Source organism: Argentina silus (genome assembly GCF_951799395.1).
Source record: "Argentina silus genome assembly, chromosome: 10".
NCBI classification, from domain to species: Eukaryota; Metazoa; Chordata; class Actinopteri; order Argentiniformes; family Argentinidae; genus Argentina; species Argentina silus.
The window spans coordinates 19624234-19641993 of NC_139664.1; the positions used below are offsets into that span (position 1 = coordinate 19624234).

The 17760-nt window shown below is 42.7% G+C and overlaps 1 protein-coding gene across 2 annotated transcripts; it reads right to left on the reverse strand.

Annotated features, from left to right (window-relative positions):
* Positions 1-307: 307 nt before the first annotated feature.
* On the reverse strand, positions 308-17199 carry plekhf2 (pleckstrin homology domain containing, family F (with FYVE domain) member 2). 2 transcript variants are annotated; one of them, XM_083679519.1, is made up of 2 exons: positions 17077-17199; positions 308-4123 (listed from the first exon to the last, which is right to left on the reverse strand). In XM_083679519.1, the coding sequence occupies exon 2, from the start codon at positions 4110-4112 to the stop codon at positions 3369-3371; it is 744 nt and encodes a 247-aa protein (XP_083535645.1). In that variant the 5' UTR covers positions 4113-4123; positions 17077-17199; the 3' UTR covers positions 308-3368. The 2 variants fall into 2 exon arrangements, with proteins under 2 accessions (XP_083535645.1, XP_083535646.1); XM_083679520.1 differs by lacking the exon at positions 17077-17199 and adding an exon at positions 4270-4375.
* Positions 17200-17760: the final 561 nt, after the last annotated feature.

A 17760-nucleotide genomic window follows, 5' to 3' on the forward strand; every position in this document is an offset into this window, starting at 1 on the left:
CTGAGACCCTGCACCCATGCTTAACATTGAGCAGGACTGACAGACGAGTTTGGCAGCTGAATTGTAGCCTGGTAATAGTCACGAGGTAACGATAGGTCATCTGACTAAACCAGATATGATGTCATAAGCCAGTCAGTTCTCAGCTCCCTGAGAAAACTGTCACCACCGCCTTGGCAAGCTGACTAAACACAATGGCACACACCCAATTCTGAACCGATGAGGACATTTTCCAATTACAGGGCAACAAAATGTATGCTCTGCATATAGTGTGTTGTGTGAGTATCAAGCCACAAAAAGACAGGCAGACTTTAGGCAATACGTTATATATATTTCCGAGAATTAGTATCTAACGATGATATGCATGATTACATTCAGTTTTAAGCCCTTTTGAGAAGTTTTAAACAAGAAATAAAATGAACAAAACAAATCACAAAGAAAATAATAACATAAAGACACCACCCAACAGAAAACAAGAGAACTTGGAAAAATCCATGATACTCGAGTGGTTCACAAACCAAACTAACCAAACAGACAAAGTAAACCTCTTTAAAAAGGTATGGTATGGTCTCTTTCAGAATTCTTGTTCTCTCAGTTCTGTGCCAAAAAATTAATTGTTGCTTCATGGACGTACAAATCTAAATCTCAGGTTGTGTAGGCCCCACCAGCACCCTCCTGAGGTGATGTGAAAGGAAGTTCTGTAGTCCAGTCCTGTCTCAAAGATCTTCATGACAACATAGCTCTTTGTTGCGACCACTCTCCTGAGGTGACGGGAGGGTAAAGTGCTGGTGGTCAATCCAGTCCATACGTGTGGGTGGGATGAGCGCAAGGAGACCTGAAACAGCGTCATTTTACAACTATATACTTTACAAAACAAACTGTACAAATGTACAAAATCAACAGAATTAAAAAAAAAAAAAAAAAAAAAAAAAACGAATTGTCATTTTAAAATATTCAGAAAGAGGACAAACATTACCATTGGATGAACATCAGTATATGCTAGGATTTAAGTCAAGATAGATGTGCCAAATATGAGAGACCAGATTGGTGCTTTTCATGTACGTAAGTATGATGATAACCCTTCAAAAGAAGCTGTGTAGCATTGTGAGTAAATCCAAAGAACTAAAAGATAATTAGAGACTATGGGTTAGTCAAGAGATTTGCTTTCAAACATCAGAAGTATTGATTTTCTCATGTCTTATTGCCTGCTGAAGAAACCCACTGTTACAGTGGTCTACTATTACCCCTTAGTGATATACGCAAAAGAAAAGCATAAAAACACAAGAATCCCTTTTCACTGTCAGTTCTGCCACTCAACACACGGTTCTGAACAGAAAAAACATTCCACTTATCACTGAAAGACACCCTTGAAAATGAGTTCAAGTCTTCTGTGAGCTTGACTGTTCCAAGTGTAAAAATGCTAAAAAGAAGACATACTATATTACCATGGAAACACAGGAAGAGAAACTGGTCTATTGAAAGTGTTGAGACTAAGATCGGTCCAACCCAGAATGTAGAACCTGAATGTTAGTGTGTTTACATTTGCGTAAGGAAAGTTGTGGTTGTTAGTAGTCCACCATTGTTCCTCTAACAAATTAGTCTCAGTTCCTAGTTCACATGGTCTGTGCCTTAGACCATAGCCCGCCTTATAGGGAAGCTCAATTAATTTACAGGAACGAAGGGGAGAAGGTATGGATGGGGGCTGTCTTTTTTTTTTTCTGAGAGAAGTAGATGGGAGACACTTGAGAGTTCCTGCGGGAGTATCCAATGCTTTCCCTCCAGGGTTAGCCAAGTTCAGTGGTGAGTTTTATTCTGACAGAGCACATGCCCTCTGACCTTAGAATGGCAGGTTAGGAAGCGGTCGCACACGAGGAGACGACAGTAAGACAATGGGCTGATTTCCTGATCTTCACGGTCAAGTCACTGTGGAAGTTAACCACATGTTTGCCAGACAGTCTCTCTCGACAAAGCAATCTGTCACAAACCTAAGCCAGGACCATAAATAACACTTGACTGTACTCTATTTTGCATCTTCTTGAAGTAAAACATAAAACCCTCTTACACTTCAACGACAAACAAACACCATGGTTAACAATCACACACACTTTCCCTACATCCATTGCTGTGCTTAAGGTCACGTCGCTGAACCATAGCTATCCCGTAAGTCAGCTTACAGTACAAAAGGGGGTGTTGCACTTAGGGTCTACTCTTATGGATTTCCCCCCTTAAAAAGATGGTGCCCCTCTTCAAAATATCTCACACTGTGTTGGACAAAAAATCTATTCGTGGGCTGGTCAATGCAGCATCCTTTCTTGTGTCTCAGAATTCAAAAACTGACTCCTAGTCGTGCTGTTCTTTAAACAAGCTACATATCTTACTAAGAAGGCACTGTGTGATAATTAAGGACTTTGTTCATTTTTGGGACGATTGACTGTCGGCATCTCATATCAAGCCAAGCCAAGCCATGCAGAGAAACTGTTAAACCAAATTGGAAGTGGCATCCTAAGACACACCTAGCTTAACCATACAATCATACAAAGCTTTAGCGGATTTGTCATTAGCAACAAACTACAAAAGGTTAAACAGATAAGACAGTTAACATTTGCTTTCCAGGATTTACATACTGATCATTGGAGACATTTGTTAAATGTAGGACAATTCACTTCTATCAAAAGCATGTTGTTGAGGAGAAATATACATAGAAGGTAGAAAAATACTGAAGGAATTACGCAGAGCTAAAATGAATGCACCGTAGGTATTTTACCTGAATGATTTAAAGGGGGGCCATGGACAGTATGCCTAAACACTGCCAAACACTCACTTGTCCCTGCAGAAATACATACAGCATTGCGGGAAGGACAAGCACCTCTTAAGGTTCATTGGTAGAAAAATATATTCCTTGGAAAAACAAATAGAGAGAAATAAAATCAAAGATGAAATTAGTTAGGGACAGCGAGGGGGGTTAATTTACTCTTAGCACCATTCTCTCCTGTAGTGGGGTCCACTGATTCATTCATAAGAGAGAATGGACGGTGGAGAAGGTGAAGTGTCATAAAGGAAGCAACCAGTCTGCAAATAGTGTTCAGATGTTTACCGAACCTACAACAACTTCCAACAGGCATTTCACCGCAACATCATCATGGTTTGAAAAAAGAATTCCAGCCAGAAATAAAAAGACACAAAATAAGAGCATGTTCCTCAAAAGCATTGAATGAACACCATGAACTAATCCTCTGTTGCAAATTTCAAGCAGTGGTGGGAATGACACAATTACACTAAAAACAAAACAAAACCCAAAATAATAAATGGAATAGCACTAATTCATTCCTGAATAGAAGGAAGAAGGACGGTTGACAGGAGTCGAGTCATTCTCAATCACTGCTGTCGTCCTCGTCATCGTCGTCCGACAAGTTGTTGCTGTTAAACTTTGACCCCGGTCGGCTGTAGGAGTCCGAGCGCGGGGCCAAGCCTCCCCCCGTGGCCAACTGTGAGAAGCAGAACTCGCACACGCGAACAGGCTTGGACGACTGGCTGGGCAGCAGGAACTTCTTGTCGGAGCACGGGCCACACACCACAAAGCCACACTTGCGGCAGTGGTGGCGGCGGCTGACGGCATTGAACTTGACCTTCTGGCAGCGCATGCAGATAGTGGCCTCCGAGTCAGGTATCCACACGGCGGCGTGCTCGCCTGTTGGCGCCTTGCCACTCTTCTCAAGCAGGTCGCCCACGCACTTGCCAATGTGGCTCATCCACTCTGACTTCTCGGTTGCCGTGGCGGCGTAAACGGCGAAGGACTTGGTGGGTGTCTTGATGAGCCAGCCGTTGCGCAGGTCGCCCTCGTCGGCCACCGTATCGATGGTGACGCTCTCCAGCGGAATGATGTGCTGCTTGTTGTACTTCTTCTTCTGGATGACGATGTTTCCGTACACGAGGATGTCATTGAAGAGGAAGAACTGCCGCGCCTTGGGCTTCTTGCGGCAGAGTTTGGTGAGCACGCCCTCGCCGATCAGCACGCGGCCTGGGATGGCCAGCGGCTGTCCTGCCGCACCGAAGCAGCCCTCCACCACCCCGATGCGCTTGGAGTTGGCCTCGCTGTTCGCCAGCCGGTCCACCATCTTAGCCCCTCCTGGGAGCAGACAGAGAGAGAGAGGGGGGGAGGGAGACATGAAAAAGAAAGGAGAAAAAGGGAGTGAGTCACAAAATAGCAGATTTTCATTCTTGAGCTAGTCCCTTTCTAATCTTTGATTTACCATTACCCATGAATAGCCCTACAGAGTTATAATGTGAAAAGAAGTGTCCCATTTGTGCAATGCGTGCACAGTACATTATATCCTATGAATGTGAAAAGTAATAGAGGAGACACATGGCTGGCAAGGCAGAGATATGAAGAGAGTGACTCAAGCAAAATGTATTTCAACAGCATTGAAAGAATTTACTTATGTTGGGGTCCAACCTTGTACAGCAACATATTTTTATTAGCTATTACTCTATGCTGGGGACAATTTTCTTTTACCATACAAAAGACAAACAAACAGGAAAAGTGTGATGAAAAGGATTCAACAATCACACAACATTGCATGATCGACGGATGTCAAACTGAAGCAGACAAGGGTTTTCTCCAAAAACTTAACCTACATGAGGCTCCTCTGCCTTAAGGATTTTTAAAACTTGTCAGCATTGCACTAGGTTTCTATGCCATTGGACTACCAAAAGGTGTTATCTTAAACAACTCCTGGAGGACAGGACAGGACAGGACAGGACAGCTGGTTCACACGTATGCAAAAACATCACATGTTCAAGGGACAGAGGTTTAAAAGCAGCCAGGTTTACATTCCTCCTGGTATTCATGTTTGTACTGGCTAGGAGAGAGTTTTGTTTGGTTATTCTACCCACCACCCCCAGCCTCCACCCACTCAGTCACCCTGTATGTAGCCTACCTACTGGGGGGTTGGATCAGCCACAGGCTCTCTGCCATTTTGTATACTTGTTTGTTGTTGTCATTTTAACTCCAGGCAGGGAGCTATACAGAGCGGAGCCATGCAGTTATGCCAAGCTTAAAATACATGACCATTTTCATACAATAAATGGGTAAACTGATGTGAGTGTCCTGACTGAACTATCATTACTGAGGTTAATGGCTGCAGATGTTCAACCTTCCTCTGCACCCCAGACCATCTGGTTGCATGCTGGAGCAGAATAAGACAGATGTAAAATAAAAAATTATGTCCACAAAATGACAACATTATGAGAGTATGCTAAAAATATCTGAAATGGTCCCAAAACGTCTAACCTGATAGGGATGATGTAGCTGACCCATCATTCTCTTTTACTCCAACTGGCCTAACTACTGATGACACATTGTCTCTGACTCTCTCGCTCCATCTCTCTCTCCGTCCAGAGGACAAATTCCCTGTCTCTCTTGATCTTTCCCTCACTCACTCTCTCACCATTATTTTCCTCTTTCACCATCTCTCTCTCCACTTTCTCCCTCAATCCAATTCCCTGTGCCATACCCCTGAGGGACACTAGTCTATCTGTAGCTTCAGAGCATACTGGCTTGAAACCAGAGAGAGAAAGCCCCTGATCCAAGAAAAGGCAACCCCTCAGGTCTCCCACCTCCTCTCAGTGTAAATCTTCTCTGCTTTGACCCTGATGCCAGCTAAGGAAATACTCAGTTGGGGCTTTTGGGCATTTCTGATGGCAGAAAGGTCATAGGGCACTGATGAGAGAGATGGAAGGCTGCTGGGGCCCCCGGGGCCTGGGGGTGGTGCCCTGTGAGAGATGGAAGGCACGTGACCCTGGCTGTTGGTTTTTTTGAAGTAGTGATGCACAAAGACGCTCGCATGTATGATAAATGTATGTCCACAGATGGATTAAGCCTATTTTGACCACTCAAATCAAGCATACGGCAAACACTTGCCACACATAGCCTATCTGAAAACCTTTGATCTTACAACTCAATCACAAGACAGACCCAGGCTCAAATTGCTCACACACACACGAAGAGAGGACCAGAGATGGAGAAAAAAATCAAAGAAGGGCGATGTCGCTTCAGGCCTATCCCAATGCCACTGCGGTGATCACATTAATTAGCAGCAGGCGCTAACACTAACATTAGCGCTTTGGCCACACTGTAAGGAAGCAAACAAGCTCCGAGTGATCTGTGCATCAGCCAGCAGGAGAGCTAACACGACTGACGGGTGAGAAACGGAGTAGAGCCTGGTGCGACCCTAGAGGGGAGGTTGTTGGGAGACAGAGGGGTGACATATTAGCCTCGTTAGTGAAGCCTTGCTGCCCACTGCCATGAAAACAGGCTTGAGCTCCAACAAAGAGATGGATGAGGATATCTAGAGCAAGGCCTGGGCGGGCGAGAGAGAGAGAGAGAGAGAGGGGGGCGTAAACTTCAAAGCATAGCACTAACACTGAAAAACTTTTCTATATAGCAGCACTGACTCTATTCAACGTCTGCATGTGAACAAGATTTTAAATCAAGAGCACTTTGACGTTCAGCATCTTATGGGAAGAGGCGAGGCGCGCCACCCACAGGGCCTGGGATAGTACAGGCGTGGTTGTTTTAAGGCTTAAGAGCCCAACGAGCTCGAACAAGACGTCCACCCGAACACCACTGTGACTCACCTCTACTTCATGACACGATATTTAAACACAAAGACAGAGTGAGCAGGGTGGAGACAGATGGAATTGTATATCCCACTTCAAGGATAAAAACACCTTTGAGTTTATAGAAAGGCTATATTCACATGCTCTTGTGCTCCATCTAAGCCTGAAACTGGGGGGGGGGGGTAAACACTGCTGCAAAGCCAGGTACATTAACAGTGATAAACAGATAAAATAGTCCCACAACTCTTTTCCCCAATCCATCCTTTTTTTTTTTGTGGGAAATTAACAGACGGTATAGACAAAGAGGTCTAAGTGGGTGGATTGAACCTGCACCACCCTGGGCTGATATGAGACCCAGAGACTACACTAACGCGCTGCACTACTCACCGGCTCAGGTTAGAACTCATGAATGGGGATGTCTCTGTCTGGCTGCAGAAAGCTGCTGGAGCTCAAGTTTCTAGCTTAGTAGATCCACTACTAATAGGCTTAGTTGAAAGACCCCCACAGCACTCTCACTCTCTCTTCCATAGACAGGCCCACACATGTTGAGTAACAGCATGAGTGACGAGGGTCACACACCGCCTCTTCAGTATGAGACACGGTGGACATCAGACGGTGGAAAAACAATCCATCTCAGTGCTGCCTTCTGAGAGAAATAACTGTGCAATCATTTTCAACCCTTGATAAAGAGCATACATGTTGGTGCTGTATAGTGGGAAGGTTTGTAGGGGGCCTACTGCTGAGTGATATGTGGCTCCTCTGGAGGATAAATCACCACTTCAGAAATGTCACAGTTGACAAATAATACCACCACTTCAAAATAAAAATAAAAAATGGCTGAAAACAAAACCTTCAAAGTCTTGATTCAGTTATTTTTCAGGCTTACAACTCCACCAAAACAGAGACAAACTAATAACAGGAGATCAAGAGGTAGCCAAAACACACTCAGGATAAACTCACACTCACCCTAAAAGCCCCAGACACACCCCATAACAACACCTGGAGAGTTTGTCACTAAGGGAGATCAATGGTTGCTCTGTCTTGTGCCTCATCTCGTTGGAGTGATCCAGGCTGGCAGGTGGGAGAGAGTTCAGTTGCCAGGTTGGCAGGTGGTGAGCCTACCTTTGCCCAAGTGCCAGGCTCACACCATGGGCTTCCTCATCACCAACAGGCCCTTTGAAAACTAATCATACTGTTCAGCATTCCACCTGTGGCTTCAGCCCTCACACGGATTGGGCACCTAGTCAACATGTCACAAGGTTCTCTGAACTCTGAAAAACTGACATATTCAACTGGCATATGTATGCACAGGAACACTTGTACACAAACACATGAATGCTCAAACACGTCCAACAAGTCTACATCAGACTGACCACTACTTGTGATGCTGAATTAAAGCTACCAGTGCCACCGCCTACCAGGTATTTGCATCTCTCAGGTGGAGAGCTTGATGTAAATACGAACCAACTGTAACATTTTATTTAAATAAATAAATGTTAAAAAAGGGTTAAAAAGGCACAGGAATGGCTATGATTATATTTTGGATCAGAGTGGATCAGTTTACACTGGGCTATGTGCACTGTTTTGAATGCTACAGTGGAGATGACTATCATTTCGCATGTCATGGATGGATAAAGCTAGCACTAGGCTACTCAATATTTTGAATGTTGGTGCGTTTGACGTCACAAGTCTACCTAAGGTTACAAGAGCACCAGTAGCTAAAGATAAACCCATGATTTATTGATTAAGGGCTCTGTCCTGGTGTCGTCTCGCTCAGCTTTCTTTGTCTAGCCATTTTTCGCAGAACAGATTGAGGCTGTGACAGTAGATAAGTCTACACCCTAATGTAATGCAGACATGAAAATACTTCAAAGCTTCAAGTCAGCACTTTTACGACAATGTTCGCAATTTGAAGTTTACTAGGTATACAGGGAGGGCGTAATGAGCATAGTTCAGTCTACCTCCCCAAATGTCCCTGAAGCAACATTTTGAGGCCTATACCAACATTTTCCATAGGCATGAGGGCATCCGGGCTAATGGAAATGTATGGGGGAACGGCCTCACTAATAATGAATGTCTCCTTCCCCCAGTGCTTCCTGTAACATTGAAGAGAAGAGGCACCCGCATGCAAAATAGCCTTCTGCGTCTCTCAAAATGTGAGATATCTAAAAATATCCATGGGTTTCTCAGACAGGCAGCACTGCAAAAATGTTGGTCTTTATTAAGTAAAAAATGTATCTTGATTATCCTAGACCACTTTGAAGGCACAATCTGAGATCGATTGTGCTGTTCAATGGCCAATTTGATACATACCCTTTGGTTCTCAAATAATGACTTATAAATGCCTAATGAACTTATCATAACCCAAAATATACTGTAGGCCTTAGGCGTTGATTGTTTTACTTCATTGTTTAGCTCTGAAATTCATTTGAATATCAATGACTGTTTGTCCTTGCATCCAGAACTAGGTGTTATAAATTTGAGAGGTGGTCACATCTCTCCAGCCCCGTCTTTCAACTTTACCCCAAACAAGTGGCCGGCCAGCCATTTGGTTGAAAAACTAATTAAGGTAACACTACATTAAGTTCACATTTGTAAAGGGTTTATAAATGGTTTATAATTAGTTAATAAATCATGTATAACCAGTTCATTATTCAATTATAAACCATTTACAAACAGTGAAAACTCATTAGTTAGGGTTATGATATGTTCGATATTGACTTGGTGTTTGCCAAATAGGGAGCCAGTTATTAATGCTTTATAAATACACTTATAAATGCTTTCATTTCTGGTAAGGCCTGGACAACTGTTGGACAACAGCAACAGCAGGCCAGTACACTTTTATAATAACTGATATGGATTTATTACCAACAATATTTCAAAATTGTCCAATACTGTAATAATGTCTCTATACAATGTGTATATAGTCCAGTGAGTGCCCTATTTTGTCTAAATGGTACAATGGTATAATGAAAGAGACACACGCAACGCTGTGCTAAGAATCATAGTCTGAAGCAATGATGGTCACGGTCTATAAGTTTGGATTTAATGGCTGCTACTGGGACACAATATACAGGTCACTGTCTGTAACAGCAGGTTATCTAGTTACATTTCAGCATGACTAGCATTTAAATATTTGATAGTTTATAGGGCAGTATTTTTATTTTGAAGAAAAAAATCCTCTTGTTGATCTCTACTCAGTATTTGGTCAAAACTATCAAATGATAACATTTCTAAATGATCGGTGGATTATGGCCAGCTGCTGACTCGAAAAAAACATCACATAGCGCTTGCAACTTACTTCAATGGTGATGCTACTAACTAGCTCCATACGCTAGCTAGCTTGCTATAAGCTCATTTTGATACTTACTATAGTATAGACAAGCATGAATAAACAATTTGTGAATTATTTGTTTATGACTACTTATTATGAATGATGCAATGTTGGATCACTTTACTTGATGTGCCCTATAAACATGCATTACTGTTCATAATTGCTTATAAAAGGTGGAGTGTCTTATTTTTAGGTGCACATTAATTATACTCAGTTACAAATGTTTGTAACTCAATAATTAATGTTAGTAACTAATTAATTAATGGTAAACAGTGTTACACATTACATTAAGGTCACATATCATCAGTTGGAAATATTGATTACCCATTAATAAATGTTGGTAAGCCACTCATAAATGATCAACAGTGTTACACTTTATATTAAGATCATATTTCATCAGTTACAAATCTTGATAACCATGTTTACTCCATAAGTATACATGATAGAAGGATTTCAAGTATGGGCCATGGTTAAAAAAAAAAAATCACATTGTACTGTTTGTAAAGATGTGTTGAATTGGTTTGGTGCCAGCCAAATCATCCCCACAACTCAGGCAATAACTTTACAACTGCAACTTTTTGGCATGATTTCACATTAGGGTTAGTTATTAAAGCATGTATAAGCTCATTTATAAAGCATTAATAACTGGCTCCTGATTGCAAGCTCCCTATTTAGCAAACACCAAGTGAATATCGAACAATCCAAACAAATGAGTTATAACTGTTTGTACATGGTTTAGAATTGAATAATAAACTGGTTCAGTAATTTATTAATGAATTATAAACCATGTATAAACCTTTTGCAAATGTCATCTAAAATGTAAAGTATTACCCAAATTAAGGATTGCACATTTAAGGACCACTGTTGGAGTGTGCAACTGCCCTGCATCGCAGTTCAATTCCAGCACCAGCTCACATGAACCCTGGCAAGGCAGGGAAGTGACTCAGCCACCAAGAGAGAGTGGTAGTGACAAAGGCAGAGAGAGAGAGTGAAAAGAGAGAAAGAGGCTTTTTGTGTCATATACAGCAGCCTCCAAAACAAGCGAATCCATTTAGGTCTGTTGATGAGGCAGATGCTTCGGCAGATGAGGCCATGGTGGCAAACAGCGCCACGGTTCTTGTTTTCCTTCAGCACTGACCTCCTGTGTTTTAGTGATGTGGTTCAAGTGTTGAAACCCAAGCTCTTGTACTGAACTGTTGTCAAAATGGGTTTTGAATCACTGAATTCTTCAGTAGGGTACTGAGAATGTGGTGAGGTACTTCTAATCTCACATCCCTCATGGGGAGAGAACACTTTGCATAGTAATAGGATGTTAACACAGCTAAATAATAAAGGATGTCTCAACGTCAGTTTGTTAAAATGCCATTTTAGGGGAAATAGACCATAATGAGGCCTCACTGTTTAAAGAAGTGGTAGCTGTAATAGGCCTAGATTAAATATTACAGTGAAGTCATTTAGGCTTAGGTTCTGTCTACTGTGTTAGCTGTTGTGGTGTTGTTGACGCCGGTGCCTGCCATGTTGGGTCACATGAGCTGATCCTTGGAAGCCTTTGAAAAGGCTAGTTTTGCCAAAGAAAGGTAATAATCCAATTGAGCCTTTAAAAGAGGACATGCAGTAAATAAACTTGTTTTGGACCTGTAAAGTCCTCGAAGAAGAGCTTGGTTTTTCAATAAAGGCAGGCCTAGAGGTAGGTAGGGGTGTGTGTGTGTGTGTGTATAGCAATTCAGAAAAGCTTTTTTGTAGACTTGCTGGTGTATTGAGGGGGGGGGGGGGGGGGGCGGCAGTCAAAGAGCTTTAAATATTGGTTTGTCTTGCCACAGACTATTTTTAAATTTCTACTTACAGCAAAGAGGAAGTAATTACCCTGCATCATTCTTGAGAGATGGTGAGCATGCAGAGAGTACACCTCTCACTATAAAGAGAGATCGGCATGTAGGCCAGCTGCTCAACAGGAGACGCCATCCAATTCACTATCAAACCAGAAACGTTCTCTTCATTTTATCTTAATTGACTTGTACAGTCTGCACCCTTTTTGCAGAGAGTGTAACACCAGTGACCAGAATGCAGCCTTGTAAATAATTCTGCGCTCCACTAGACTCACCTTCCTTGCTCTCACCCACCCTTCTGTCTCTCTCCCTATCCGAGGGGAAGGTGGATTCAAGATAAAGAACAGAAGTACATGGGATCTGATTAGAGAATCCAAGGCCACTATAGCTACTCAAGGCCCCTGTGCAGCAAGTGCCCAAAGTACTCCCCCTCTCTCTCGTACAGTGTACTCCCCCTCTCTCTCGTACAGTGTACTCCCCCTCTCTCTCATACAGTGTACTCTCCCTCTCTCTCATACAGTGTACTCCCCCTCTCTCTCATACAGTGTACTCCCCCTCTCTCTCATACAGTGTACTCTCCCTCTCTCTCATACAGTGTACTCCCCCTCTCTCTCATACAGTGTACTCCCCCTCTCTCTCATACAGTGTACTCCCCCTCTCTCTCATACAGTGTACTCTCCCTCTCTCTCATACAGTGTACTCCCCCTCTCTCTCGTACAGTGTACTCCCCCTCTCTCTCCGATGACATGCCACTGCACTGCGAGTTCTCATTCTCTTACCTGTGCAGAGGTCTTTCTACTGATGTACTACAAAGGACACACTCACTGGCTTACCATGACGAGCAAATGGCATGCCTACAAGACGGATTACAAAGTCTTAATATGAGCGGAGATAAGGGGATTGGAGATTAATCTGTTGTGTATCTGGGAGTGTTTGTGTGATATCTAAAAACAGGTGTGCAGGCCTGGTGAAGAGAACGAGGGCAAGCAGGACTGAGCAGAGGTTAAACTACTCACTGGACCATTAGGTGGTGTTTCCTATTCACAGAAGCTATGAGCTGATCCAGTGGCATTGTTATTGGAGACACTCCATTCTCCCCTCTCACAGCTGCTGCAGATTTCGATTCAGACCCTTACTTTTTTTTAAGTTATGCTCAAGGTAGTTTAGGCCGAAATGAAAACCCTCATGATGTCCACCTTTTTTTGGGGGTTGCCCCTCTAAGGGAGAATGGATACCTTGGGTAGTGTTGCTTTGACTAAACTTGAACGGCGCATCATCACTATAGTTTAGGCCAGTATGCTGTATGTTTTTCAACTCTGACATGTTTCATTACTTTGACAACAAGGGAGTCAAAATAAATTCAAACATCCCAGACCAATCCTTAATGAGTTATGATCCTAAATGAGTTTGGGTATCAATACATACATGAAAGAGGACTCTTGATGTAGCTCAAACACAGGCATAGTGAAGTCATCCTTAACTATTCATGACCTCTGCGGCTTCTGTCCCAATGTGTATACTCTCCAAGGTACTTTGTGATCATTAGGCAAACAGTGTCTGATGGGGACAGAAGTCCTATCCAGTTATTGACTGTTCCACTTCGACTGTTGACAGTGACAGTCCTAGTGATGTTAGCAGAGAGAATGCATTTGGGACAGGTGAACCACACTGCCCTCCTATGCATCCAATCCTATGTGCAGCAGTTCACTCAGGAAAGAATCGTTGGCCCAGTTCAACCAAAAACACTCATCAAACCTAAGCACTTGAGCTGTACGGATGAGGCCTTGTTTCCCGATTGTGGGTAATGTGCTGGAAAACATAGGATTTGGGTTACAAAATCCTTTGGGTTACAAAAAAAAAAGTAGCCTCTCCAAGCTTTATGGGGTTACAACCCAAAAAGGTTTGGGAAGCACTCGGTATGGGATCTCAACCATGAGCAGGTGTGGGAAATTCCACTGTGTAAATTACAGACAACTGTAGACAACATGGTTGTGTAGATGAAAGCCATAACAAGGACAATAGGTCATTGAAGGACAACTCTTTCTTTATCAGCTGCCTTTGTCTACAGAGAATCCTGGGAGGAAAGCTTCCTTTAATAATTTGTGCATGTTTGCTGACTCATAAACGAGTAAAAACATTAGGTCTATCCTATCTGACAGAGGGACATTAGGCCAATGAGGAGAAACCATTCTCCATTGTTAGACCAATGAGGAGAAACCATTCTCCTTTGTTAGACCAATGAGGAGAAACCATCCCCACTGTTTTGAAGTGTCAAAACGAACAACAACTCGATTAGAATGTTAAGCTCTTTCGATGGCTTGCAGGGGTGAAGGCTTGCAATTTATTTTGACACATTGCTAAATCACTGTTGGACAAGGAAAGTGACTGGCCCATTCTTCAGTGAGCACAAAACTACATGAGGTCACTCCTCCACGACCTCAGCTGCCTCTCAGGCCAAACGCTGACACAACATGAGGCTGAAGTGTCTTTCTGTCACAACACGCTTTCCTTTTTAGGCCATATGATTACTTAAACACAATCCCCAACACTACAATTTCAAGTAGCAGGAAGTGTGGGAGCTGTAGTAAGTCTGAGCCTATGGCGTCTGCTCAGACTGCTCACAGGGTTACAGAAATCACCGTGCAGGTCGAGAGTTGGGACACCGGTTTCAGATTAGCTGTAGGCTTGTAGAGGTCAAAAGGCACCGTGTCGTGTAGCTGATTCCGTAATCTTAGCTTCTGCTTTCATTTTAAAAAGTTACACATACCACTCAGAAAGCACCAATAACCGCAGGCAAAGCATTTAGTAGAATGACGTTTAAAGTTAAAACAACACTGTACAGATCTAACCACATGATGATGACGTGTGAAACTGTAGCGCTTCCAAACTCTTTCCAGGTTTTTGGTAGTGCTCGTTAAATTCAGGCACGGGGTCTGTGGTAGCAGTACCAGCTAGATTGAAGAGTAAGGCTACACTGAGGAATGCGCTCCAAAGACATCTGTTTCACTCATTCAGATGTGCTGATGTGTACAGCACATTCACCTCTGGGCCATTTAAGAACAAATAACAGGTAGCAGAGAAATGAAAGTGACCACTGTTTAGGGGTAAGATGGGAGCCTGTCCCTGAGCCTGTGTTTCTGCTTAGCAAGGAAAGTGGTTCTCACATCTTGCTGACTGTTAGCTTCCCTATGCAACGGGTACAAGGAGTGGACCATTTTCAAGAGTAAAATTATCAAGGTGGCAAAGCCATACGTGCCAACCAACCAATTAGAGATTATCGCAGACAAACAATTGTGTGCCTTTTCAAACATGCCAGATGGGGGGCAAACAAGAGAAAGCAAGAGAACCCCCCCCCCCTACACACACAGCAAATGCAGAAGTGAAATGTTTACATAATAATGAAAACCCCAGAAAACTCTTCACCCATTAATCAGAGCCACTTTCTGTGTCTGAACACCTTCCTGAAAACCAAGTCAGCGTTAGAGAGCAAAGTGCCATCTACTACCTTATGCCATAGCAAACTAAGCACATCTGAGCTGCTTAAGACAAGGTAACCTACTCTTGTCTGACCATGCAGTATTTTAGCGTGTTTAATCTGCATCCATTTATAAACAGAGCCATATTGGATTGAATGTATTGGATAAGCCTACAGGAACCAAATCAGAGTAACATCCTGTACCATTGCAGAGAAGCAGCCTGTTTGCCTTAGGGTGGGAGGGTTTCCCATGAGCTAGTCAACTTCATTTTTCCTCATCTAACCTGGGAGAACTGGTTTTACACTGGTGAGAAAATAGAACAAGAATGTTCTGTCAAACAACTTTGTGCTGGCTATGCATTCAATTATCAAGCTATAACTGTTTGACACACTTATTGGAAAAGGAACAATTAGACTTGTATTCAATATGCTTTTCCATCTAGGCTAAGATACAACTTTTGAAAATGATAGACAAGGCACTGAAGGCAGGATCAGAAACAGGGTAGCAGAAATTGAGAGTGTGTTTGTGTGTGTGCTATAGGCCTAGTAGCCTAAAGGGTTTCACACTGAGTAAACAAACGCCCTGAGATGTGACTAGCATGTTAGGATGTCTGATGCTAAGCTGTACTTAAATAAGCCTACATGGTGACTCAGTAAATTATCTGTTGGGGGTAGGTAGTAACTGCCATCTTAGTCCATTGACCTATATAAAATGGTATTCTCTGTGTCCAAGTAGTAAGTCAAGTCTTGGTATAGTACCTCTTATTTCCTTAGGTACTGCTGCATTCAGTACCTGAATGAGAGAATGGCATGCACCATCTCTAAAGAACAGGGTGTATGTCTGTTGACGCTAAACGGTTGTAGAAACAGTGGCCAATGCTGTTTTATGTCTTGTTGGTCCCCTGCACTTTGTGGAGGTGAAAGTAGAGATAACTGGTTAAATTATTTCTTCACAACAGGATGCAGGTGGGTACGTAGACTGCATAATTAATGTCGACAAGGTGCAAAGTACTAAACCACAAACCAAAAACCGGCGCATTGTAAAAAGTTTCACTGTAAAGAGGCACACTAACGTTAGATTGTTGGCTAAATACTATAGTCCTTACGATGTTACAAGACGAGGTAAAACAAATGACTGCAAAAAAAAATAAAAAAAAATACTAATACCCAGATCCATTGATGCAGAGACAGCTGTGGTCAGCAGTTTCAATGTTATACCACACTTGCGGATGATCACTGATGATACTACCACATTCATAGCAAGCTAAAACAGTATGAAATGTACAATTCTACCAATCACCTTTTGAAATTTGGAGATTAAATATGGCTAATCCTGTTCGTCTGAGACTAGTTTCCTTGTGATACCTAATCGCCCAGTATGGAAAGTTATGGATTTGTGGTCAAGCTTTACCACTACAGTGCAGGCTAACTCCTGGCTAGATAGTAGCTAACTAATGGAGACTGACTGCTTATGTCAGCTAATTTGCAAGCTAGCTACCTTTTAAGACTACATCCAGATCTACCTGATGCTGATCTCGCTAGGTGGATCTATAATTCAGGTAGGTTTATCTAGGATACAGACGCGTGTGTGTTACAGTTAGTTACACTAATAGTAATAGACTAACCGACCTAGCTTTAAACTTACTCAGCTAGCTAGCCACTGGCACTTTGGCAGAAGCCGTTAGCCACAATGCTAACGCAATGCTAAAGACTGATCCAACTCCTCCATAGTGAATCCATTGAATTGATGTGGTGTGATTGGGAAAAGTATTTCGCTAGCCAGTTAGCACATCAAATACTCCGTAACTGTTAAGAACAATACATACCCGAAGTCAACTTCTTCGGCCAGCAACTTCCAAGTAACTTGTAGCTCCGTTTAATTAAATTCCAAACTTGGCAGTCGCCCCCGTTCCTCTACCTTGCCTCTCTCCGCGGGCAGCGGCTCGCTCGTTGAAAGTAATAACAATATGGCTGCGTGGTGGCGTCACTTGACTTAGTAGCTGGGAGCGAGTTTCAGGGATGGGCTGGGACGTTTCGACTTAGCAGTAGTAAACAGGACGGACGAAGTACTTGTCCATGGGTGGTTTGCCAGACTTTTTTTGGCCCTGTACTTTTTCCATTAAGTAACTGTGTGTCACTTCCATTGAGTTTCTAAACGCGCAAAAAATGCTCGAATTTCAACAGAGGTTATCTTTGCTCAAATGGAAATCGTCACAAACCAAACAAACCTAACAGTTCTTGCATGCGCAAGCCAATTTATATGACCTTTTAATTTATTCACGGCACCCAATGCCATTAATAGCATAAATTGGTTATTTGGCCTAACAATTTTCTTTGGCATTGGAATGTTGATTATTTCCTCTCAGTGAGGATACATGGGGGTCGATGCAGATGAGAAGTAAAAAGACCAGTTATATTTATTCAATGCCCCCCAAAATAAGCAGTATCTGTGTCACATGGCTTTTAGACTGTTGACATCAGTCTTTCTCAATAAGCCTTGTTTTGAAGTG

Bases quoted from the DNA above. Each gene is read 5' to 3' on its own strand.
- plekhf2 (XM_083679519.1), bottom strand. From the start codon at position 4,112: ATGGTGGACCGGCTGGCGAACAGCGAGGCCAACTCCAAGCGCATCGGG.